The 22,930-nt window shown below is 41.5% G+C and overlaps 1 protein-coding gene across 6 annotated transcripts in view; it reads right to left on the bottom strand.

Annotated features, from left to right (window-relative positions):
- PWWP3A (PWWP domain containing 3A, DNA repair factor) overlaps positions 1–22,930 on the bottom strand; it is a 331,791-nt gene that overhangs the window by 214,757 nt on the left and 94,104 nt on the right. For all 6 annotated transcript variants that reach the window (XM_053702791.1, XM_053702788.1, XM_053702787.1 and 3 more), the window contains 2 exons: positions 20,056–20,126; positions 16,974–18,104 (listed from right to left, as the gene is read on the bottom strand). In XM_053702791.1, coding sequence (XP_053558766.1) covers positions 16,974–18,104; positions 20,056–20,126 — 1,202 coding nt within the window. The remainder of the gene's footprint in view (positions 1–16,973; positions 18,105–20,055; positions 20,127–22,930) is intronic.

Below are 22,930 nucleotides of genomic sequence, written 5' to 3' on the forward strand. Positions count from 1 at the left end.
CCTGAATATCTCAAACCCAAGCCTGAGCGAAGGAAAGCCTGCCCCCTACAAGATCAGGTCCCGGATCGGGGGCAGGCCCTTCATGCTGTCTTTGATTCAATAGCAGGCTTCTTGGATTGTTTTCCCTTATTCCAAGACTGATTGGGTCTCCAGGAAGGTTTAGACTGATCTTGCTTGGAAGAGGAAGCGGACGAATATCCTTTGAAATATCGAAAGGAACAAAAATTACTCTGACGTCCCTTTTGCTTGTTTCGCTTATCCTGAGGGAGAAGATGACCCTTTCCTCCCGTGATATCAGAGATTATTTCTGTTAATCCCGGTCCAAAGAAGGTCTTTCCCTCGTAAGGAATCGCCAAAAGTTTAGACTTAGATGACACATCCGCAGACCAAGGTTTTAACCATAAGGCTCTGCGGGCTAGAAAAGCAAACCCTGATATTTTTGCTCCTAGTTTGATAACCTGTAGGGAAGCATCAGTAATAAAGGAATTAGCCAACTTAAGAGCTTTTATCCTATCCTGAATCTCATCAAGGGGAGTGTCTGTCCTAATAGCATCAGACAACTCATCAAACCAATATGCCGCTGCGCTAGTGAAGGTAGCAATGTACACAGCAGGTTGCCATTGTAACCCCTGGTGTACATACATCTTCTTGAGTAACCCCTTTAATCTTTTATCCATAGGATCCTTAAAGGCACAACTATCCTCTATGGGTATAGTAGTTCTCTTGGCAAGAGTGGAAACTGCCCCTTCCACCTTGGGTACTATTTGCCAAGACTCCCTGATAGAGTCCGCTATGGGAAAACATCTTTTTAAATATAGGAGATGGGGGAAAAAGGGATACCCGGTCTATCCCATTCCTTAGCAATGATCTCAGTAGCTCTATCTGGCACATGAAAATATTTGTTTAGCTTACTGGATTTCTTAGGATTGACGACAACCATGGTGTCGCTGTCGTCCAAAGTAGCTAAAACCTCCTTAAGTAACAGACGGAGGTGTTCTAGCTTAAACCTGAAAGATACAACTTCAGTGTCAGCAAGAGGAATTACACTGTCAGAATCTGAAATTTCACCTTCAGATGCTACTAAGGTATCCTCCTCCTCAGGCTTCTGGGAGGGGGCATTCGAAATAGCAACAACTGCGACAGAAACCTCGCTTACTGAATATCTGATTTTCCTCTTGCGCTTTCCTTGCAACATTGGAAAAACAGACAACGCATCAGAAACTGCAGAAGACATGAGAGAAGCAATGTCTTGTAAATTAACTCCAGAAGAAGTTGGAGGAAGCGCAGGGCACTGCATGTGAGGGCGGTAAAATTTGGGACGCTTGAGAAATCTGCGGCATAAATTGAACATTGTCATTAGATTCCTGAACAGCATCCTCCTTGGAAAATGTTGGTTTAGAAAAAAGTCTATCCCTATAGTTTAAAGTCCTCTCAATACATGAGGAACAGAAAGGGATTGGTGGTTCCACATTGGCATCAAAACACAAAGAACAAGTGGCATTTTGCAGAGCCCCTTGGTCCATTCTGACTCACAATAAGACAATTTTTGAATAGAAAGCTTAAAGGGACACTCAGGTTTTATTAAATTTTCATGATTCAGATACAGCATGTAATTTTAAACAACTTTCCAATTTACTTCCATTAAAAAAAATGTGCACAGTCTTTTATATTTACACTTTTTTTGAGTCACCAGCTCCTACTGAGCATGTGCAAGAACTCCGACTATACGTATATGCATTTGTGATTGGCTGATTGCTATCACATGGTACAGGGGGAGTGGAAATATACATAACTTTAAAATGTGTTAGAAAAGAATCTACTACTCATTTGAAAAATTCAGAGTAAATGCTATTGTATTGTCTTGTTATCTTGCATTTGTTGATTATGCAAATCTGCTGTGTTTACTGGTCCTTTAAGATTTAATAAAAGCCAAAACATAAAAAACATAATTTATGCTTACCTGATAAATTTATTTCTCTTGTGGTGTATCCAGTCCACGGATCATCCATTACTTGTGGGATATTCTCCTTCCCAACAGGAAGTTGCAAGAGGATCACCCACAGCAGAGCTGCTATATAGCTCCTCCCCTAACTGCCATATCCAGTCATTCGACCGAAACTACCCGAGAAAGGAGAAACCATAGGGTGCAGTGGTGACTGTAGTTTAAAATTTAGACCTGCTTTAAAAGGACAGGGCGGGCCGTGGACTGGATACACCACAAGAGAAATAAATTTATCAGGTAAGCATAAATTAGGTTTTCTCTTGTTAGGTGTATCCAGTCCACGGATCATCCATTACTTGTGGGATACCAATACCAAAGCTAAAGTACACGGATGAAGGGAGGGACAAGGCAGGTACTTAAACGGAAGGGACCACTGCCTGTAGAACCTGTCTCCCAAAAATAGCCTCCGAAGAAGCAAAAGTATCAAATTTGTAAAATTTTGAAAAGGTATGAAGCGAAGACCAAGTCACCGCTTTGCAAATCTGTTCAACAGAAGCCTCATTTTTAAAGGCCCAGGTGGAAGCCACAGCTCTAGTAGAATGAGCTGTAATCCTTTCAGGGGGCTGCTGTCCAGCAGTCTCATAGGCTAAGGATATTACGCTCCAAAGCCAAAAAGAAAGAGAGGTTGCCGAAGCCTTTTGACCTCTCCTCTGTCCAGAGTAAACAACAAACAGGGAAGATGTTTGACGAAAATCTTTAGTCGCTTGTAAGTAAAACTTTAAAGCACGGACTACGTCCAAATTATGTAAAAGACGTTCCTTCTTTGAAGAAGGATTAGGACACGATGGAACAACAATCTCTTGATTGATATTCTTGTTGGAAACTACCTTAGGTAAAAACCCAGGTTTTGTACGCAGAACTACTTTATCTGTATGGAAAATCAGATAAGGAGAATCACATTGTAAAGCTGATAACTCAGAGACTCTACGAGCCGAGGAAATAGCCATCAAAAACAGAACTTTCCAAGATAAAAGTTTAATATCAATGGAATGAAGGGGTTCAAACGGAACTCCTTGAAGAACCTTAAGAACCAAGTTTAAGCTCCATGGAGGAGCAACCGGTTTAAACACAGGCTTAATTCTAACCAAAGCCTGACAAAATGCCTGGACGTCTGGAACCTCTGCCAGACGCTTGTGCAAAAGGATAGACAGAGCAGAAATCTGTCCCTTTAAAGAACTAGCTGATAATCCTTTATCCAAACCCTCTTGGAGAAAGGACAATATCCTAGGAATCCTAACCTTACTCCATGAGTAATTCTTGGATTCACACTAATGAAGATATTTGCGCCATATCTTATGGTAGATTTTCCTGGTTACAGGCTTTCGTGCCTGTATTAAGGTATCAATGGCTGACTCGGAGAAGCCACGCCTTGATAAAATCAAGCATTCAATCTCCAGGCAGTCAGCCTCAGAGAAATTAGATTTGGATGATTGAAAGGACCTTGTAGTAGAAGGTCTTGTCTCAGAGGCAGAGGCCAAGGTGGAAAGGATGACATGTCCACCAGGTCTGCATACCAGGTCCTGCGTGGCCACGCAGGCGCGATCAAGATCACCGATGCTCTCTCCTGTTTGATTTTGGCAATCTGTCGAGGGAGCAGAGGAAATTGTGGAAACACATAAGCCAGGTTGAAGAACCACGGTGCTGCTAGAGCATCTATCAGCGTCGCTTCTGGGTCTCTGGACCTGGATCCGTAACAAGGAAGCTTGGCGTTCTGGCGAGACACCATGAGATCCAATTCTGGTGTGCCCCAACGATGAACCAATTGAGCAAACACCTCCGGATGGAGTTCCCACTCCCCCGGATGAAAAAAGTCTGACGACTTAGAAAATCCGCCTCCCAGTTCTCTACACCCGGGATATGGATCGCTGATAGGTGGCAAGAGTGAGTCTCTGCCCAGCGAATTATCTTGGAGACTTCTAACATCGCTAGGGAGCTCCTGGTCCGCCCTTGATGGTTGATGTAAGCCACAGTCGTGATGTTGTCCGACTGAAATCTGATGAACCTCAGGGTTGCTTACTGAGGCCAAGCTAGAAGAGCAATGAATATTGCTCTTAACTCCAGAATATTTATTGGGAGGAGTTTCTCCTCCTGAGTTCACGATCCCTGAGCCTTCAGGGAATTCCAGACTGCACCCCAACCTAGAAGGCTGGCATCTGTTGTTACAATCTGGCCTGCGAAAGGTCATACCTTTGGACAGATGGACCCGAGATAGCCACCAGAGAAGAGAATTTCTGGTCTCTTGATCCAGATTTAGCAGAGGGGACAAATCTGTGTAATCCCCATTCCACTGACTGAGCATGCATAATTGCAGCGGTCTGAGATGTAGGCACGCAAATGGCACTATGTCCATCGCCGCTACCATTAAGCCGATCACTTCCATGCACTGAGCCACCGAAGGGCGTGGAATGTAGTGAAGAACACGACAGGAATTTAGAAGCTTTGATAACCTGGACTCCGTCAGGTAAATTTTTATTTCTACAGAATCTATCAGAGTTCCTAGGAAGGAAACCCTTGTGAGGGGTGATAGAGAACTCTTTCCCTCGTTCACTTTCCACCCATGCGACCTCAGAAATGCCAACACTATGTCCGTATGAGATTTGGCAATTTGGAAGTTTGACGCCTGTATCAGGATGTCGTCTAGATAAGGGGCCACTGCTATGCCTCGTGGTTTTAGGACCGCCAGAAGAGACCCCAGAACCTTTGTAAAAATTCTTGGGGCTGTAGCTAACCCGAAGGGAAGAGCCACAAACTGGTAATGCCTGTCTAGAAAGGCAAACCTTAGGAACCGATGATGATCTTTGTGAATCGGTATGTGAAGGTAAGCATCCTTCAAATCCACTGTGGTCATGTACTGACCCTCCTGGATCATAGGTAGGATTGTCCGAATAGTTTCCATTTTGAACGATGGAACTCTGAGGAATTTGTTTAAGATCTTTAGATCCAAAATTGGTCTGAAGGTTCCCTCTTTTTTGGGAACCACAAACAGATTTGAATAAAATCCCTGTCCTTGTTCCATCTGTGGAACTGGATGGATCACTCCCATTATTAGGAGGTCTTGCACACAGCGCAAGAATGCCTCTTTCTTTATCAGGTTTACAGATAATCTTGAAAGGTGAAATCTCCCTTGTGGGGGGGAAGCTTTGAAGTCCAGAAGATATTCCTGAGATATGATCTCCAACGCCCAGGGATCCTGAACATCTCTTGCCCACGCCTGGGCGAAGAGAGAAAGTCTGCCCCCTACTAGATCCGTTGCCGGATAGGGGGCCGTTCCTTCATGCTGTCTTAGAGGCAGCAGCAGGCTTTCTGGCCTGCTTGCCTTTGCTCCAGGCCTGGTTAGATTTCCAGGCCGGCTTGGATTGCGCAAAAGTTCCCTCTTGTTTTGTAGCAGAGGAAGTTGATGCTGCACCTGCCTTGAAGTTTCGAAAGGCACGAAAATTAGACTGTTTGGCCCTTGATTTGGCCCTGTCCTGAGGAAGGGTATGACCCTTACCTCCAGTAATGTCAGCAATAATTTCCTTCAAACCAGGCCCGAATAGGGTCTGCCCCTTGAAGGGAATGTTAAGTAATTTAGACTTTGAAGTCACGTCAGCTGACAAAAATGTAATCCATAGCACCCTACGCGCCTGGATGGCGAATCCAGAATTCTTAGCCGTTAGCTCCTACTTTGGAAGCCTTTGGAGCCCTTCAGAGATGTCCTATAGCATGTAGGGGACTGCTGAGGGAAGCTGAATGTCACAGTTTGTAATATTAACTGCACCAACTGTAACTTTTATACTATAACAGTGGAAAGCCTCAGGAAACTGTTTCTAGGCAAAAATAAAGCCAGCCATGTGGAAAAAACTAGGCCCCAATAAGTTTTATCACCAAAGCATATATAAAAATGATTAAACATGCCAGCAAACGTTTTATATTGCACATTAGAGTAAATACCTCTGATAGCAAGCCTGATACTAGTCGCTATTAAATCACTGTATTTAGGCTTTAACTTACATTAATCCGGTATCAGCAGCATTTTCTAGCAAATTCCATCCCTAGAAAAACTTAACTGCACATACCTTATTGCAGGATAACCTGCACGCCATTCCCCCTCTGAAGTTACCTCACTCCTCAGACATATGTGAGATCGGCAGTGGATCTTAGTTACTTCTGCTAAGATCATAGAAAAACGCAGGCAGATTCTTCTTCTAAATGCTGCCTGAGATAAAATAGTACACTCCGGTACCATTTAAAAACAAACTTTTGATTGAAGAAAAAACTAACTATATTTTACCACTTTCCTCTAACTACCTCCAGCTATGTTGAGAGCTTGCAAGAGAATGACTGGATATGGCAGTTAGGGGAGGAGCTATATAGCAGCTCTGCTGTGGGTGATCCTCTTGCAACTTCCTGTTGGGAAGGAGAATATCCCACAAGTAATGGATTATCCGTGGACTGGATACACCTAACAAGAGAAAACGTTACTGTCACTTTAATTTTTAAACGGTAACTTTTACTCATTTTTTAAGTGCAGAGCGGACAGAAGTTTTAAAAAACCCAGGAGATCACCTCTACACCTCAGCAGTACTGAGGTGCCTACCTGTTTGTTGCAACCAAACCCTGAGCAGGAGCGGTTCCCTCACCAATGAAAACGGAACTTAACAGCAGCTAAATACACATATAATTGCCAGAAAATCTGTAATAGGAAAAGGAGCTGAAGCAGTTCACCCTCCGTTAAAAGGAAGTACACTAGAAAAAGGCGAGCAACGCAAATAGCACCTCCTGAAGTACCGCCGTGCCAATAAGTTATCTCCCGGTCGGTAGAATTGTTATGAAACCACCGGGAGATGTGAAAACCACCAAAGGAAATTTCGTGCCCCAGTGCCTGAAACTATGCTGTCCATAGTATCTCCTGTTACTTAGGAGAATCTATGTCTAGTAAATAAAGTGCCCATACCAATGAGGCTACGTTATTGTCCAATCTGTGAAATAAAGTGCCCAACCTTTTGTGAGTATCCATTAACCCCAGAATAAAAGTCAGCACTTACCTCATATTCTGCCCGACAGCAAGGCAACTCCCAGGTTTGAGAGGTCCTCTCCCTCACATGGACCTGTGAAATAAAGGAAAGGACTGAGTAATATCCCTCAGTTTTTCAGAAGTAGGGCAGCATCAATATATGGGAGGCGCAGTGAGAATTATGTCCCACAAGTTCCCATTGCTCTAAAGCCACCAATGCTCTACTGAAGAGACTGATATGGACTACGACTACACCCTAGGATAAAGCAGCACAATCTTGTACTACTTTAAAAATAATAAACTCTTGACTGAAGAATCTTAACCAACACCGACCTTTACCACGTCCTTGCTCTAACGTAGGCGGAGAGAAAATGACGAGGAGAGAAAATGACGAGGAGAGAAAATGACGAGGAGAGAAAATGAAAAAGAGAAAATGAAAAAGAGAAAATGAAAAAGAGAAAATGAAAAAGAGAAAATGAAAAAGAGAAAATGAAAAAGAGAAAATGAAAAAGAGAAAATGAAAAAGAGAAAATGAAAAAGAGAAAGAGAATGAAAAAGAGAATGAAAAAGAAAAAGAGAATGAAAAAGAGAAAGAGAATGAAAAAGAGAAAGAGAATGAAAAAGAGAAAGAGAATGAAAAAGAGAAAGAGAATGAAAAAGAGAAAGAGAATGAAAAAGAGAAAGAGAATGAAAAAGAGAAAGAGAAAGAGAGAGAGAACAATTTTCTAATTTACTTCTATTACCTATCTGGATCATGAAAGAAAATAAAATTGGGTTTCATGTCCCTATAAGCTGAAGAGCTTACAAATTTAGTTGGTCTCACAAACCCTAGAGCCGACCCTGCCACTGTTCAAATGCATTTTAATCTTTCCATTTCTTACAGGTTTGTCAATGTATTTTTCTTATAACATCCACTAAATGTCTTGCTCTCTGTTTTTTGCTTTGCACTCTGCCATTTGTATTTTATTGAGATATGACAGCTTACCTTGCAATGCATGTCTATATAACCCATAAAAACTAGTAGGAAATTACCAACCCAAGATCCCCACTTTGACAGAATGGCTGAACTTGGTGACTTATACGATTTTATTGAAAAAAAACTATTGTAAATTATAATAGTTCTTAAGAACATGTTGAAATGTTGGAGCACAATTGGACACCATTGCCGCCTTAGTGCCTAATATTTCCCTACACCCAAGCAGCCCCTCTATTATTTAAATTTAATCAATATAGCTAAATACTTTTCCACTAATCTGATCATATACCAAATCAGTCTTCTTACATGTCAATTATACTGCTTATGAATTTCATTAACTTTATGAATAGAATTTAAAAGGTACCTCTGTTGTTTTGCATAAAGTTGCTACTATGTATCTATAATACCTGCTATTCCAGCATTCAATCAGTGTAATCATAGATGGTACTATTTATATAATCCGTTTGACATTATGTGAATATAATATGTTCTGTTCTATATAAACAACCTTGTTAATGTACTGAATTATTCATGGTATTCAACGTGTTCTTTATATTGTAAAACCATCTTTTTTTCAAAACTTAATAGTGGCAGGAATTCAGTACCACACGTTACGGATTTGTGGACTCATCATATATATATAAAAAAATATCCTGCAGCCATATGCAGTTCACCTACTTCAATTTGGCACAGATATAAAGTACATTTATTGGGGTGGATTACAGCTACCTCATAGATGAAGAGAGAACGCTCGCTCTGTCTGTAACAAACTTACAACTGTTCACGACCTGTTTCCAACGCTTTCAACCATTTAGCAATTACTGAAACCTGGCTATCTTTTTCTGACACTGCTTCCATTGCTGCTTGCATACATGGTGGTCTTCACTTTAGCCACACACCTAGGCCAGGTTAGACACAGAGGCGGTGTTGGGATCTTACTTCCCCCTCCTGCTCCTATCGGTATCTAACTCAATTTCCATCTCTCTCCTTGTCTTCCTTTCAAGTCCACTGCATTCGCCTGTTCTCCACCTTCTCTCTCTCAGAGTGGCAGTTATCTATCGCTCCCCTGAACCCACCTCCCAATTCCTTGACAACTTTGCTGCCTGGCTTCCTCACTTTCTCTCTACACCTACTCTAATTCTGGAATACTTCAACATCCCCATTGATAAGCCAGCTGCCCCTGCTACCTCTAAACTTCTCTCACAATCCCCCCCTATTCCCTACTCACCGCAATGGACACTATTGATCTGGTATTCACCTATCTCTGATGTCGCCTGTCACCCATTCTAAGACCACCATCTAATCATCTTTAATCTTAATATACAGGCTAAACCGACTTCTTCCCCTCTCTAACCTTATTCAAAAACGCCTCCCACACACTACCACGATACCATGCCCCAACCTTGCTACAACCCATTATAACAATACTCTCTCCTCCACACTCTTGCTCCTCCCCAAATACGCAAAGCCCCAAGTCGGCCGCTCCAGCCCTGGCACTCTCGGCAAACACGCCACCTACAAAAATCTCACACTGTTGAACGTGCCTGGAGGAAATCCCGCTCTGAACCCGATTTCATCCACTATAACTTTATTCTTATACCTCTGCCCTTCACTTAGCTAAGCAAACCTACTTCTCTCTGTTTTCAACTCTCTACCCACCTGCACCACCCCCTTCACCTGCATTTAGTGCTCAAGACCTGGTTGACTACTTTTTCAAAAAATACTTACCATCCGAAGGAACATACCAACACAAGCCTGCAATCTCCCAACTTCGCTCCCAGTCACCCCCCTCTGCCACTCTTTGCACCCTTCCCCCAACCACTGAGGGTTAAGTGGGTTCCTTATTGTCTTCCTCAAACCTCAATACCTGCCCCACTTGATCCTATTCCTTCTCTATCTTCCACCCTCAATCCAGCCCTTACTCAAATATTCAACATATCCATTTCTACCGGTTCACTCCCATCTTCCTTCAAACATGCAAAGCTCACCCCCATCCTCAAAAATCCCTCCTTCGACCCTAGCTCTCCTGCAAACTACCGCCCCATATCGCTGCTTCCACTAGCTTCAAAAGTTCTTGAAAAACTAGTTTTCGATCGCCTAACCAACTTCCTGTCCTCCAACTCATTGCTTGACCCCCTGCAATCTGGCTTCCTTCCCCAACACTCAACCAAGGTTACTAATAATCTCCTTTCTGCTAAAAAAACAAAATTATGCTTACCAGATCATTTCCTTTCCTTCTGTACAGGGAGAGTCCACAGCTGCATTCATTACTTGTGGGAATACTGAACCTGGCCACCAGGAGAAGGCAAAGACACCCCAGCCAAAGGCTTAAATACCTCCCCCACTTCCCTCATCCCCCAGTCATTCTGCTGAGGGAACAAGGAACAGTAGGAGAAATATCAGGGTGAAAAAGGTGCCAGAAGAACAACAAGTTAAAATTTAGGGCCCCCCAGCAGAGAACACTGGCGGAAGCAGTGGCCTCTCCCTGTACAGAAGGAAAGGAAATTATCTGGTAAGTATAATGTAGGCTTTCCTTCTTAATACAGGAAGAGTCCACAGCTGCATTCATTACTTGTGGAAAAATTATACCCAAGCTACAGAGGACAATGAATGCTAACGGGAGGGCAAAGAGGCGACCCCCACCTGAGGGTACCACAGCCTGCAAACCCAAACTCCCTAATGCTGCTTCACCGAAGCAAAAAACTCAATTTTTAAAGGAATGTAAGGAAGGCCAAATAGTCCGCCCACCAAAAAGAACACTAGGGGCCTCATCTTAGAGGCCTAAGAGGACACCACTGCTTAAAAAGACTGAGCAGTAAACCTCCAAGGAGGCTAGTGTCCCGCTGACCCAAACGGAAGATACTCTTCAACTAAAAAAAAAAACAGGAAGACTAAGAGTCCTCTGACCCTTGCGCTTCTCAGATATATAATAAACAAAAAAACTGTCTATTCCTACAAAACCTGAAGAGAGATCCTTAAGGCACGACTCCATATCAAGTAGAAAACTTTCCTTCATGAAGAAGGAATGGGAGATAAAAATGTACCCAAAAACTTCAGCTGAAAATACGACACAATTGGGATTCTCCTAAGGTTAAGTCCGCAGAACAGCCAACTATAGTGGAACACCTAAAAAGGAGGGACGCAATGCAAAGCCGTAACTTGGGGACTTCTGCTCGCAGAAGAAAGAAAAGACGTAGAAGTACTCTAAGATAACAACCTAGACACAACATCATGCATAGGTACAAAGGTAGCCCGATGCAAGACTATAAGAGTCCAAACCCCAAGAAAGAGCATCCAAACTACAGACCTGCCTGACCACAGTCAAAGTTCTAGAAAAAAAACTGTACGTCCAGAAATTCAACGAGCCTCTAGAGCCAGACCAAAAAAAAAATCAGACAGGGGCAAAATTGTCCCAACAAGGAACTTAGCTAAGAGGCCCTTCTCCAGATCATTCTGGGGAGGAAAGAAAGAGTCCTGGCAGGCCCAATAGAGTGCCAGGACAAACCACGTACTTCCCAGCCGAAGGGGTCCTCCACACCTGAGACAGATGACAAGGGACCAGCTACGCACTTCAAGGAGAGGACCATAACCTCTCAGAAAAATTGTCTCTTCAGCCAAGACTAAGAGACATTATTCAACCCACTGCAGAGAACAAAGATTAGAGAAAATAAAAATAGGCCTTGTTCCAGCAGATCCCTGCAACAAGGACAAACTTCATGCAGGCCAAACCACGAAATCGGGAACCACGATTTATGCGGCCTCAACGGAGCAGTCAGAATCACTGACGCCTACCCCTGCTAGATTTGAGCCACCACTCAAGGCAAGAATAATATGGCAGAAAAAGGGAAAAAAGGTAATGAACCTCCAAGGCACTGCTAATGTATGCATTAGCTCTTTCTGAAGATCCTGAACCACGACCCATAATGGGTAAATTGGAATAAAGACTGACGTCCAAAGATTCTCCTTCGGCATCCCCTTCCAGTTACCTCTGCCCACCACCAAACTCAAAATGCTACCCCCCAATGCTAGGGAGATTCTCGATCTCAGGAGATCCAAGCCAGCAAAAGTAAGACCGACTAGATCCCTACATTGTGACAAACCCAGTAGACTAGACCCTTAGAGCAGAAAGGACTTTGCCTGAAGATCCAACATATCAATGGGAGGAAAAAACCTACGGAGATCCTGGCCCCTTTTTGGCACACCCTCACCAACCTGACGGGCTGCGATCGAAGTCCAAACTGCCCCTGGAGATAAGAAAAATGTCCCACAGGATAGGGAGGTCTTGACAAAGACATGAGAACTATTCTCTCAACCAGTAGTCCATGAAAATCTGCAAAGACAGATTCGAAACATCTCCACTGCACTGCCTCAACCTACACCGAACCTCGGATGGGATGAGACCTGGCAAAAGGGATGAAGTCCAAAATGGACCCCAAGACAAGTCATCAACCCCCCAACACCAAGCTAGCGATGGACTGAAGCAGGTCTAAAAGGCACAACCTGAAGGGGCTAACCTAAAGGTAAAGTCTACCTGGCTAGGAAGGCTAAATTAATATCTAGGGATCCAACCTGGCACCTTCACCAGAGAAAACTCTGGCCTAGATCCATTTCTGAGGATCGAAGAAGACAGAAAAAGTCAATAAGTCTTCTATCAGACGATACTATGTTAAATCAACCAGCATCATTAAGCCACAGGAACTGTTACTGTAATTGGGTCACTGTCCAATAAACCCCAGATCCCAAACAGGATCAGAAACGAGATTACTGGGAGAGATGGTCTAAGACTCTAAAGGAACCGGATAATATCCCCAGAGGAAAAAAAAAGGAAACATATCCTTCGACAGTGATCCTGCAGTGCTTCTGAATCAAACCCAGAAAAGAGAACTTATATTCTCCCCAAAAAGGAGACAAAGTAAGCTCTGCTTGAGTACCCTAGAATCCAAATAGGACGGGAGACCCCTCCGTATACTGGACCCTGAAGCAAACAGTGTAATGAAAATATTCTCACACGGCAAAGGTACTCCAAAAGACACCTCTCTCTGCCGAAAGACAAGACAAAAGAAAAAAAAACTGCCCAGAAAGACAGGACGTGTAGCCTAGCTCCGGCCTCTAGGACCCCTGGCACCGATATGATCCAGAATCAAACGTCCATTCAAGATAGAACCTAAATCAGGTCCTTTCTGTCATCAAGGTTAGATGGACCTGCTCAGTCTGAACCGGAATAGTTAGAACCAACTCCTCTCGAGAAGAAGGAAAGAGTAAACTTTAAACGACATCTGTCAGTGCAACTCGAGGACTAAACCGAAAATTCTTAAATTCCAACTTCTGCTATAAGACTGCGAACAATCCATGACTTAAATCTGTCTCGAAAATGTCAAGGGAACCATCACCTCAAACTGATTCGAGATGCTTCCATAGGAAGCCTCCAGAAATATTGACAACCAAGGTCGTCAGCTTCTAACATCCCATATGACGAAACATCTTCCTAAAAAGTTTCTACAACAACCAAGAGCTCTTAAAAAAACAAAAAACACTATCCTAACCGGATATAAAAGAAAATAGGCAAGTGCACAAAAAGTGATAGCCAAGCAGGAATGTGCAAAAAACAGGTCCTGCCTGTCCTACAACACAAACTCCCCTGTAGAGCTCTGAACTGGGATTCTAAAAATAAAAATGTGTAGACGAGAAAGAAATAGGAACTCGTCTAATCAAGGTCGCTATCTGATTTAGAGGAGATATTCGACTGACTGATCAGTACTAGGAGTCTCTAACATCGCCAAAACTTCCCTCAAAAGCAAGCACAGGCGTGCCATTCTAAATCTAAATGCTAAATCCTCTTTAGTCGGAGGAATCAAATCAACAGACTCCGACCCTGGAGGTCCTACCACTGAAGCCTCAGAGGGAACCGCATCCCCAGATAGTTGATCGGATACAATCGTCAATTTACACGACGGACCCTGGGCAGGAGTGCATGGATTAACCCTTCGCTTGCACGTAGCAGGAACAGGCAAAATCGCTAAGGCCATAGAAATGGCCATGCGGAACTCTGGTGGAAAAAAGGCCCCTTCAGGCAAAGGAGCAGCTGTGCCTGGGGAAACTGCATGTGTAGGAACAGAAGATTCTAGGGAGGAGGAATCTTCAGAGACGGACGGTTCAGTGATCTCGAACATCTCAACATTGATAAATGAGAACACCCTGTTGCGGCATACAGAACATAATTGAGAGGACTGGACTACCCGAGCCCCCTCACAATTTACAGGTATCAAATTCAGTATTAGAGGGATCCCCCTCTAAATTATCAGAATTCTCCATAATTCATCTAATTATAGAAAAAAACAACTGGCACCTTATACCCCCAATGGCTGGGGCCCTAATCACCTGCTATTACCCAGAACAATAGAGAAAATCGCTCCTTTCTGCAGACACTCGGTCAGGAATAGGAAATTTGAAAAACACGTGACCATTCCCGGTCTCCCAGTGCGTCATGCAGGACCGCCCCTCCTAAGGAAAAAGCGTGCCATCTTGATAAAACTGTGCAGCTCTCAATTATAATAAAAATAAATAATCTGTATGTTACATATCAGTCTATGAGCCCAAATGTCTTACACACAAACAGTCAAAATCACATAACAAACATGATTAAACAACCCCAATGTTCAATAATCCCCCTCAGGGGATATTAACCCTTGATTCCATACAGATAAAAGGAGTCCCACTGTGACCCTGTCTTTTATTGTTAACATGTGTATAAAAAATAAAACAATCTTATCGGAATCCCTGCCATGGAACAGAAAACACGGTCCTTCAAGTGTGACAGACTGTAGCATAGCTTCTGACATGGACTTGAGTGAATAAAAGCAGGCAGCGAAACTAGTCAACGCTGATTGCTTAGGAGCTGTTAATACGAGTCAGGATGGTTTCGCAGAAAGACTCTCCCTGTATCTTCATACCCGAATTTTCATCAATGCTCTCACTGAGAGGCTGACAAGACTACTTAAAACTCCAGTCCCATATCGAAGGATAGATACCCTTCCTAAGGAACTACTCTGAAAACTTCTAACACTTCTCTGCCAACCTCCTGTGACGAAAGGCAAAGAATGACTGGGGCATGAGGGAAGTGGGGGAGGTATTTAAGCCTTTGGCTGGGGTGTCTTTGCCTCCTCTTATCTCTCGAACAGATCTTTTTTTTTTTTTGCTGGTGACTCCTCCTCTTCATTGCCTCAACTATCACCTCTATGTTGATGATACTCAGATCTACCTATCCACCCCTGCACTCTCTCCTGTGTATTCTCATATAAGCGGCTGCTTATCTGGCATTTAGTCCTGAACGGCCTCTTACCACCTAAAAATAAACATGTCCAAGACCGAACTATTTCTAATCCCCACTCTAACTCTACTCCAGTTTCTAATTTTTCTATCACTGTTGGCGGCACCACTATCTCCCCAAGTCCGCTGCCTTGGGGTCACACTTGACTCAAATCTGTCCTTCACTCCCCACATCCAATTGTTCTCTTCATCCTGCCGCAACCACCTACGCAAGATCTCCAAAATGCGTCCAGTTCTGAGTGCTGAAACTACTAAACAGTTAATCCACTCCCTGGTAAAAATTTCCCGACTTGACTACTGTAATAACCTACTAACTGGCCTCCCTCTCTCCCACCTCACCCCCCTTCAATCCATCCTAAATGCTTCTGCCAGGCTAATCCACCTCTCCCGACGCTCTGTATCCGTTGCACCTCTGAGTCCTTTCACTGGCTCCCCATTCACAGCAGTTAAATTAAAAATTCTCACCCTGACCTCACCAATGCTGCCCCACCCTACCTGTCCTCCCTCATCAACAAATATACTCCAGCCCGCCCCCTAAGATCTAACAATGACATGCTCCTTGCCTCCACTACCATCACCTCCTCCCATGCTAGACTAAAGGACTTCTCCCGTGGGACACTAACCCTCTGGAACGCACTTCCTAGAGCTGTCAGACTTTCCCCTAACCTGTCCTCCTTTAAACACTCCCTAAAGACCTTTTTATTCAGGGAAGCTTATCACCCAACTCACTAACAAATGAATTTCACTTAACGAACAGTTGCCCTCATCTAACTCCTCACTAACATTCTCAACTTTGCAGTCCCCACCTCCTGTTTCCCATCCAGATTGTAAGTTCCCATGAAAATAGGGCCCTCAATTCCCCCTATATTTGTCGGAAAAATGTTGTCTTATAATTGTATTGTTTCACCGTACTTATATCTTCGTACCCAAGGACAGCGCTGCAGAATCTGTTGGCGCTTTATAAATAAAGAATAATAAAAATTAGACAAGCAAATCAAGGATATATCGTTATCTTCTACTGTACATGCACAAATAGGCAAAGTAACTTCAAGGGAAATTAAACACTATATACTGTAAAAAAAAATTAAGCATAATGCGTAGGTTATCCTCCTCCCTCTAGTCTCAGGTGCTACCATGATGAAATCTGGCTTTCACTGCATTCCAGAGTTTATGTGTTTTGACATGTGCAGCAACTTTCCTTCATATAACTGCAGTGTAACCTAGGTTCCAAAATGGCACCACCAATAATTAGACAGAGATTTTTTTTTAGTGTTTTTTAATGTCCCTTTATTTCATGCATATTCAGATGGGCTTTTTAATGGCAGATTGTTATACCTTCAAACCAATAATACCCTGCAACAAAAAGCTAAAGAGAAAAAAAAAAGGAGATGGTTTAACCTTTAGGGAAAAAAGCCCAAAAGAGCTATGCAATGCCCTAAAACATATTTTTTACATTTAAGGAGAGGTTGGTTACACAGATTTTTATTTTTCATCCATTAAAAAAAACTCATACTTTAAATAATTTTTTTTTACATTTCCTGACTAACAATGTTGCTCCCCAACTGTTAAACTACAATGATCTTATAATTTGTAACATAAAAAAAAAAAATCCAAAATATATACACGCATACATACACTATAAAAATCCTACCAACCCCTGGAATGCAGAGAATTACCTCTCTCCTCCTCAAAGTCTGGCATGGGATGATGTAGGAATTTGCTTATGGGATGGGTGACAGCTCTTTCTGTATCAGTCTCTGAAGACTCATGCTGCAGTAAAGTGGCCTCTTTAATAGCCTTTCGGGTCTTTTTTGGCCTTGGCAGTCGAGCTCTGTGTAATAATGGTCTTTCTTCTTGCGGTTTTTCTGCACAATCTTCAGAAAGCTTGTGTGGTGGTAGAATGGTCTCTTTTTTACTGTTAGAAAATTCCTCCACTGCTGAACAGTTCTCAACAGACAAATCTGGCAACTTCCCCGTGTCTGACTGGCTATCAGTTGGGATGTCGGATTGAAAATTGGAAGAGAGTAAAGCTTTGGATTCATTATGTTCTTTTGGGTCTCCAGTTAAGCTCAGTTTACGTTTACTACAGGTCTGCTGCTTTTCTGATCTCTGTACCTTGATGTTTTCAGTACATAAGGACTTTGGTGAAACATCTTCCCTCTTAGTTGGCTTGGGACTCTCTGGTGACATTCTTATATTGGTGCTAGTTTGGACCTCCTGTTTGACTGTTTTTGGACCACTTGTTTCATTTTTCTCTTGTGTTTTCTTTTGAGTAGCAGCGCCTTTGGAGGATTTTTGCTGCCCTTTGCTGCCTTTCACAATTTCTTTATTCTTTGACATTTCATTCTCAGAATCGCTGCTTGAATCTCGTGTACGCTTTCTCCCTATTTGCTTATTTACTTTCGCAGACTTATTATGCAAGTAGTTAGTTGGTGGCACAGGTTCAATTTTAACCGAGTTTTGTCCAGCTGACATAGTTCTTGAGTTTGCTGTAAGCAAGCCCTTCTCCTGTTTGTTGCAACTGTTGTCACATGTTCCATTCTTCTCCTTGACTTTTGTTTGTCTACTGGTGCAACTAGAGGACTTTCGTGGCGTATTTCTCTGTTTAACTTCTTTTGTAGCCATTGATTCACCAGCTTTAGTGGATGGTGCAAACCTTTCATTCGTCCTCTGGTCACATAACCCTTTAGAGTTTGTAATACCGGTATCTTCTGAGGAATTTTTATTCAAGATGTCTAAAGCAATTCTAAGAGCTTTACGATAGGTCAGCTCCCATATTGGGGTATCAGAGCTCTTAGTCCTGGTAGCTATGAGACAGACACATATTAGAGGTTTCTAATAACAGATTAAAAATTTCAGTATACAATGATAAAGGGAAATAGATTTCTGGAAAACAGACTAGTTAAATGTGACATCTTATAAAAAGGTATAAAATGCAAGAATATAGATCTGATCATAATTGTCACCTAATAATCTCTCTCTCATTGTTATGTTTTAAACATATTTTCTATATACCAAATGAAAGAAATCTGTTATTCTTAATTTCTTATTAAAAATATTTTCATTTCATTGCTTTATTCTATTAGTAAACTTATATAAAAAGCTTTCAAATTAAAATCAGTAGAAATATGGAGAGAGAACAAAATGCTAAAAAATGAGTTTGTTATGCTTAAAGTCAAGGTTAAGAGGATTGTTTGTGTTTAGTGACCACTCTTAATGATGGCAACAACCCGAAGAAAGGGTATAAATATTACTGCCCCGGCGTCAAAGGGACACAAATAATTAATATCAAGATTGTTTGGTTGCAGGCATGGTCATTGTACATAAAATTGCTTGCAAATTTGTTTTTATTAGGCAATCATAATAAACTGTTAACACTATTTCAGATTATAAACAAAACATTTTTTACTTTCTGTAACTTTCTTGCATATTAGGAAAGAGAGAGAAAGAGAGAGAAAGAGAGAGAAAGAGAGAGAAAGAGAGAGAAAGAGAGAGAAAGAGAGAGAAAGAGAGAGAAAGAGAGAGAAAGAGAGAGAAAGAGAGATGAAGAGAGAAAGAGAGAGAAAGGAGAGAGAAGAGAGAGAAAGAGAGAGAAAGCGAGAGAGAAGAGAGAGAGAAGATGAGAGAGAAAAGAGAGAGAAAGAGGGAGAGAGAGAGAGAAAAAAGAGAGAGAGAGGAGGAGCAGAGAGAGAGAGAGAGAGAGAAGAGAGAGAGAAAGAGAAAGAGAGAAGAGAGAAGAGAGAGAGAGAGAAAGAGAGAGAGAGAGAGAGAAAGAGAGAGAGAGAGAGAGAAAGAGAGAAAGAGAGAGAGAAAGAGAGAAAGAGAGAGAGAAAGAGAGAAAGAGAGAGAGAAAGAGAGAAAGAGAGAGAGAAAGAGAGAGAGAAAGAGAGAGAGAAAGAGAGAGAGAAAGAGAGAAAGAGAGAAAGAGAGAAAGAGAGAAAGAGAAAGAGAGAAAGAGAGAAAGAGAGAAAGAGAGAGAAAGAGAGAAAGAGAGAGAAAGAGAGAAAGAGAGAAAGAGAGAGAAAGAGAGAAAGAGAGAGAAAGAGAGAGAAAGAGAGAGAAAGAGAGAGAGAAAAAGAGAAAGAGAGAAAGAGAGAAAGAGAGAGAAAGAGAAAGAGAAAAAGAGAAAGAGAAAGAAAGAAAGAGATTTATTACATCGTACTCAGAATTTTATAAGAAATTAGACCTTAGTGCCTGAAATCTAAAAAGTTCAGAATTATTTTTCTCTAAGACATTATAAAGTAAGAAAGGTGCAACACGCTAAAAGAAAAGAAAAAAAAGAAAGAAGAAGAGGTTGCCTGTAAATGAAGGTTTACAGCTGCTATATTTTTACGCAATTTTGAAGCAAACCTCTATATTAGGCGATTTGCAGCTATTTATACAAGTGATGAGGTCAGTACACACTAATTCCAAAATTACACACAGAAATAAAATATTCTTTAATATTTAGTTTTGGAATTTCCATACGTTTTAATGCTGATAGGTAATTGAAACTAACAGAAATTTCAAATAAGATATATTATTACATAACCAAAAAAAAATTCGATCAAATCAACACTCAGGAGGAAAGTTGCCTTGTGAAAACTATTACAGAAATGAGTTTCTTATGTAAAGTCTTTCATTTACATATTACAATGTTGGTTGTGCAAAGATGGGGATGGGTATTAAAAAGGTGCTATCTTTTTAAACAATAAAAAAAAAATCAAATAGTCTTGTCCCCTTAAAATAACAACCCTAAACAAAGAATAACAAAAATACCTAATTCAGCAGCAATGTTTTCTACTTCAGTTTTCTCCAAGGGCTTTGTGTCTTTGTGCTTCACATGTATCCTGTAAAAATACCAAGCTACATATTACTCATATGCTAAAGCACTAAAAAGCTGACAGGAAAATATCATCTGAGCATCTCTATGTAAAAAAAAAAAAAAAAAGTAATTTTACCTCACAATTTCCTCAGCTCACCAGAGTAAGTTCTGTGTAAAAAGTTATAGTTCAGCTGCTGCCCAGCTGCAGGTAAATTAAAAAAAAAAAAATATATACACCCCTCACCACACCCACAATTCAGTTTAACGAATAGCCAAGCAGTGGGGTGATAAAGGAGTAGAAAGCATCAACAAAGGAAATTTGGAAATAATTGTGCTTTATACAAATAAACATAACCACCATAAAAAAGGGTGGGCCTCATGGACTCTTGCCAATATGAAAGAAATTAATTTATCAGGTAAGTTCTTACATAAATTATGTTTTCTTTCATGTAATTGGCAAGAGTCCATGAGCTAGTGACAAATGGGATATCAATACCCAAGATGTGGATCTCCACTCAAGAGTCACTAGAGAGGGAGGGAATAAAATAAAAACAGCCATAATCTGCTGAAAAAATTAATCCACAACCCGAAAATATAAGTTTATTTAATTTGAAAGAAAAAAACTTAAATCAAAATCAGAAGAATCAAACTGAAACAGCTGCCTGAAGAACTTTTCTACCAAAAACTGCTTCCGAAGAAGCAAATACATCAAACGGTAGAATTTAGTAAATGGATGCAAAGAGGACCAAGTTGCCGCTTTGCAAATCTGAACAACTGAAGCTTCATTCTTAAAAGCCCACGAAGTGGAGACTGATCTAGTAGAATGAGCTGTAATTCTCTGAGGCGGGGCTTGACCAAACTCAAAATAAACTTGATGAATCAAAAGTTTCAACCAAGAAGCCAAGGAAATAGCATTAGCCTTCTGACTTTTCCTAGGACCAGAAAATGAAACAAATAGACTGGAAGTCTTCCTGAAATCTTTAGTAGCTTCCACATAATATTTCAAAGCTCTTACCACATCCAAAGAATGTAAGAATTCTTAGGATTAGGACACAAGGAAGGGACAACAATTTCTCTATTAATCTTGTTAGAATTCACAACCTTAGGTAAAAATTAAAAAGAAGTCCGCAAAACTGCCTTATCCTGATGAAAAAAAATCAGAAAAGGAGACTCACAAGAAAGAGCAGATAACTCAGAAACTATTCTAGCAGAAGAGATGGCCAAAAGGAACAACACTTTCCAAGAAAGTAGTTTAATGTCCAAAAAAATGCATAGGTTCAAATGGAAGAACCTGTAAATCCGTCAGAACCAAATTAAGACTCCAAGGAGGAGAAATTGATTAAATAACAGGCTTAATAAGAACTAAAGCCTGTACAAAACAGTGTATATCAGGAAGTATAGCAATCTTTCTGTGAAATAAAACAGAAAGAGCGGAGATTTGTCCTTTCAAGGAACTTGCAGACAAACCCTTATCCAAACCGTCCTGAAGAAACTGTAAAATTCTAGGAATTCTAAAAGAATGCCAGGAGAATTTATGAGAACACCACCATGAAATGTAAGTCTTCCAAACTCTATAATAAATCTTTCTAGAGACAGATTTACGAGCTTGTAACATAGTATTAATCACCGAGTCAGAGAAACCTCTATGACTTAGTACTAAGCGTTCAATTTCCATACCTTCAAATTTAATGATTTGAGATCCTGATGGAAAAACGGACCTTGAGATAGTAGGTCTGGTCGAACGGAAGTGGCCAAAGCGGCAACTGGACATCCAAACCAGATCCAAATGATTGTTCCATGATGATTTTGGAGATCACTCTTGGAAGGAGAACTAGAGGCGGGAAAATGTAAGCAGGATGATAACGCCAAGGAAGTGTCAGCGCATCCCCTGCTTCCGCCTGAACATCCCTGGACCTGGACAGGTATCTGGGAAGTTTCTTGTTTAGATGAGAGGCCATGAGATCTATCTCTGGAAGACCCCACAACTTAACAATCTAAGAAAACACATCTGGATGGAGAGACCACTCCTCTGGATGTAAAGTCTGGCGGCTGAGATAATCCGCCTCCCAATTGTCTACACCTGGGATAAGCACCGCAGAGATTAGACAAGAGCTGGATTCCGCCCAAACAAGTATCCGAGATACTTTTTTCATAGCTTGGGGACTGTGGGTCCCACCCTGAAGATTGACATATGCCACTGTTGTGATATTGTCTGTCTGAAAACAAATTAACAGTTCTCTCTTTAGCAGAGGCCAAAACTGAAAAGCTCTGAGAATTGCAAGGAGTTCTAAAATATTTATTGGTAATCTTGCCTCTTGAGATTTCCAAGCCCCTTGTGCTGTCAGAGATCCCCAAACAGCTCCCCAACCTGAAAGACTTGCATCTGTTGTGATCACAGTCCAGGTTGGCCGAACAAAAGAAGCCCCTTGAACTAAACGATGGTGATCTATCCACCATGTCAGAGAGTGTCGTACATTGATTCAGCATACAAAGCTGTAGAGGTCTCATGTGAAAATGAGCAAAAAGGGGATCGCGTCCGATGCTGCAGTCATGAGACCTAAAAACTTCCATGCACATAGCCACTGAAGGGAATGACTGAGACTGAAGGTGCCGGCATGCTGCAACCAATTTTTAACGTCTCTTGTCTGTTAGAGACAGAGTCATGGACACTGAATCTATCTGGAAGCCTAAAAAGGTGACCCTTGTCTGAGGAATCAATAAACTTTAGGTAAATTGATCCTCCAACCATGTTTCCAAAGAAACAACACTAGTTGTTTCATGTGAGATTCTGCAGTACGCAAAGACTGAGCTAGTACCAAGATATCATCC

The sequence above is a fragment of the Bombina bombina genome, chromosome 2 (assembly GCF_027579735.1).
Source record: "Bombina bombina isolate aBomBom1 chromosome 2, aBomBom1.pri, whole genome shotgun sequence".
In the NCBI taxonomy this organism is placed as follows: Eukaryota; Metazoa; Chordata; class Amphibia; order Anura; family Bombinatoridae; genus Bombina; species Bombina bombina.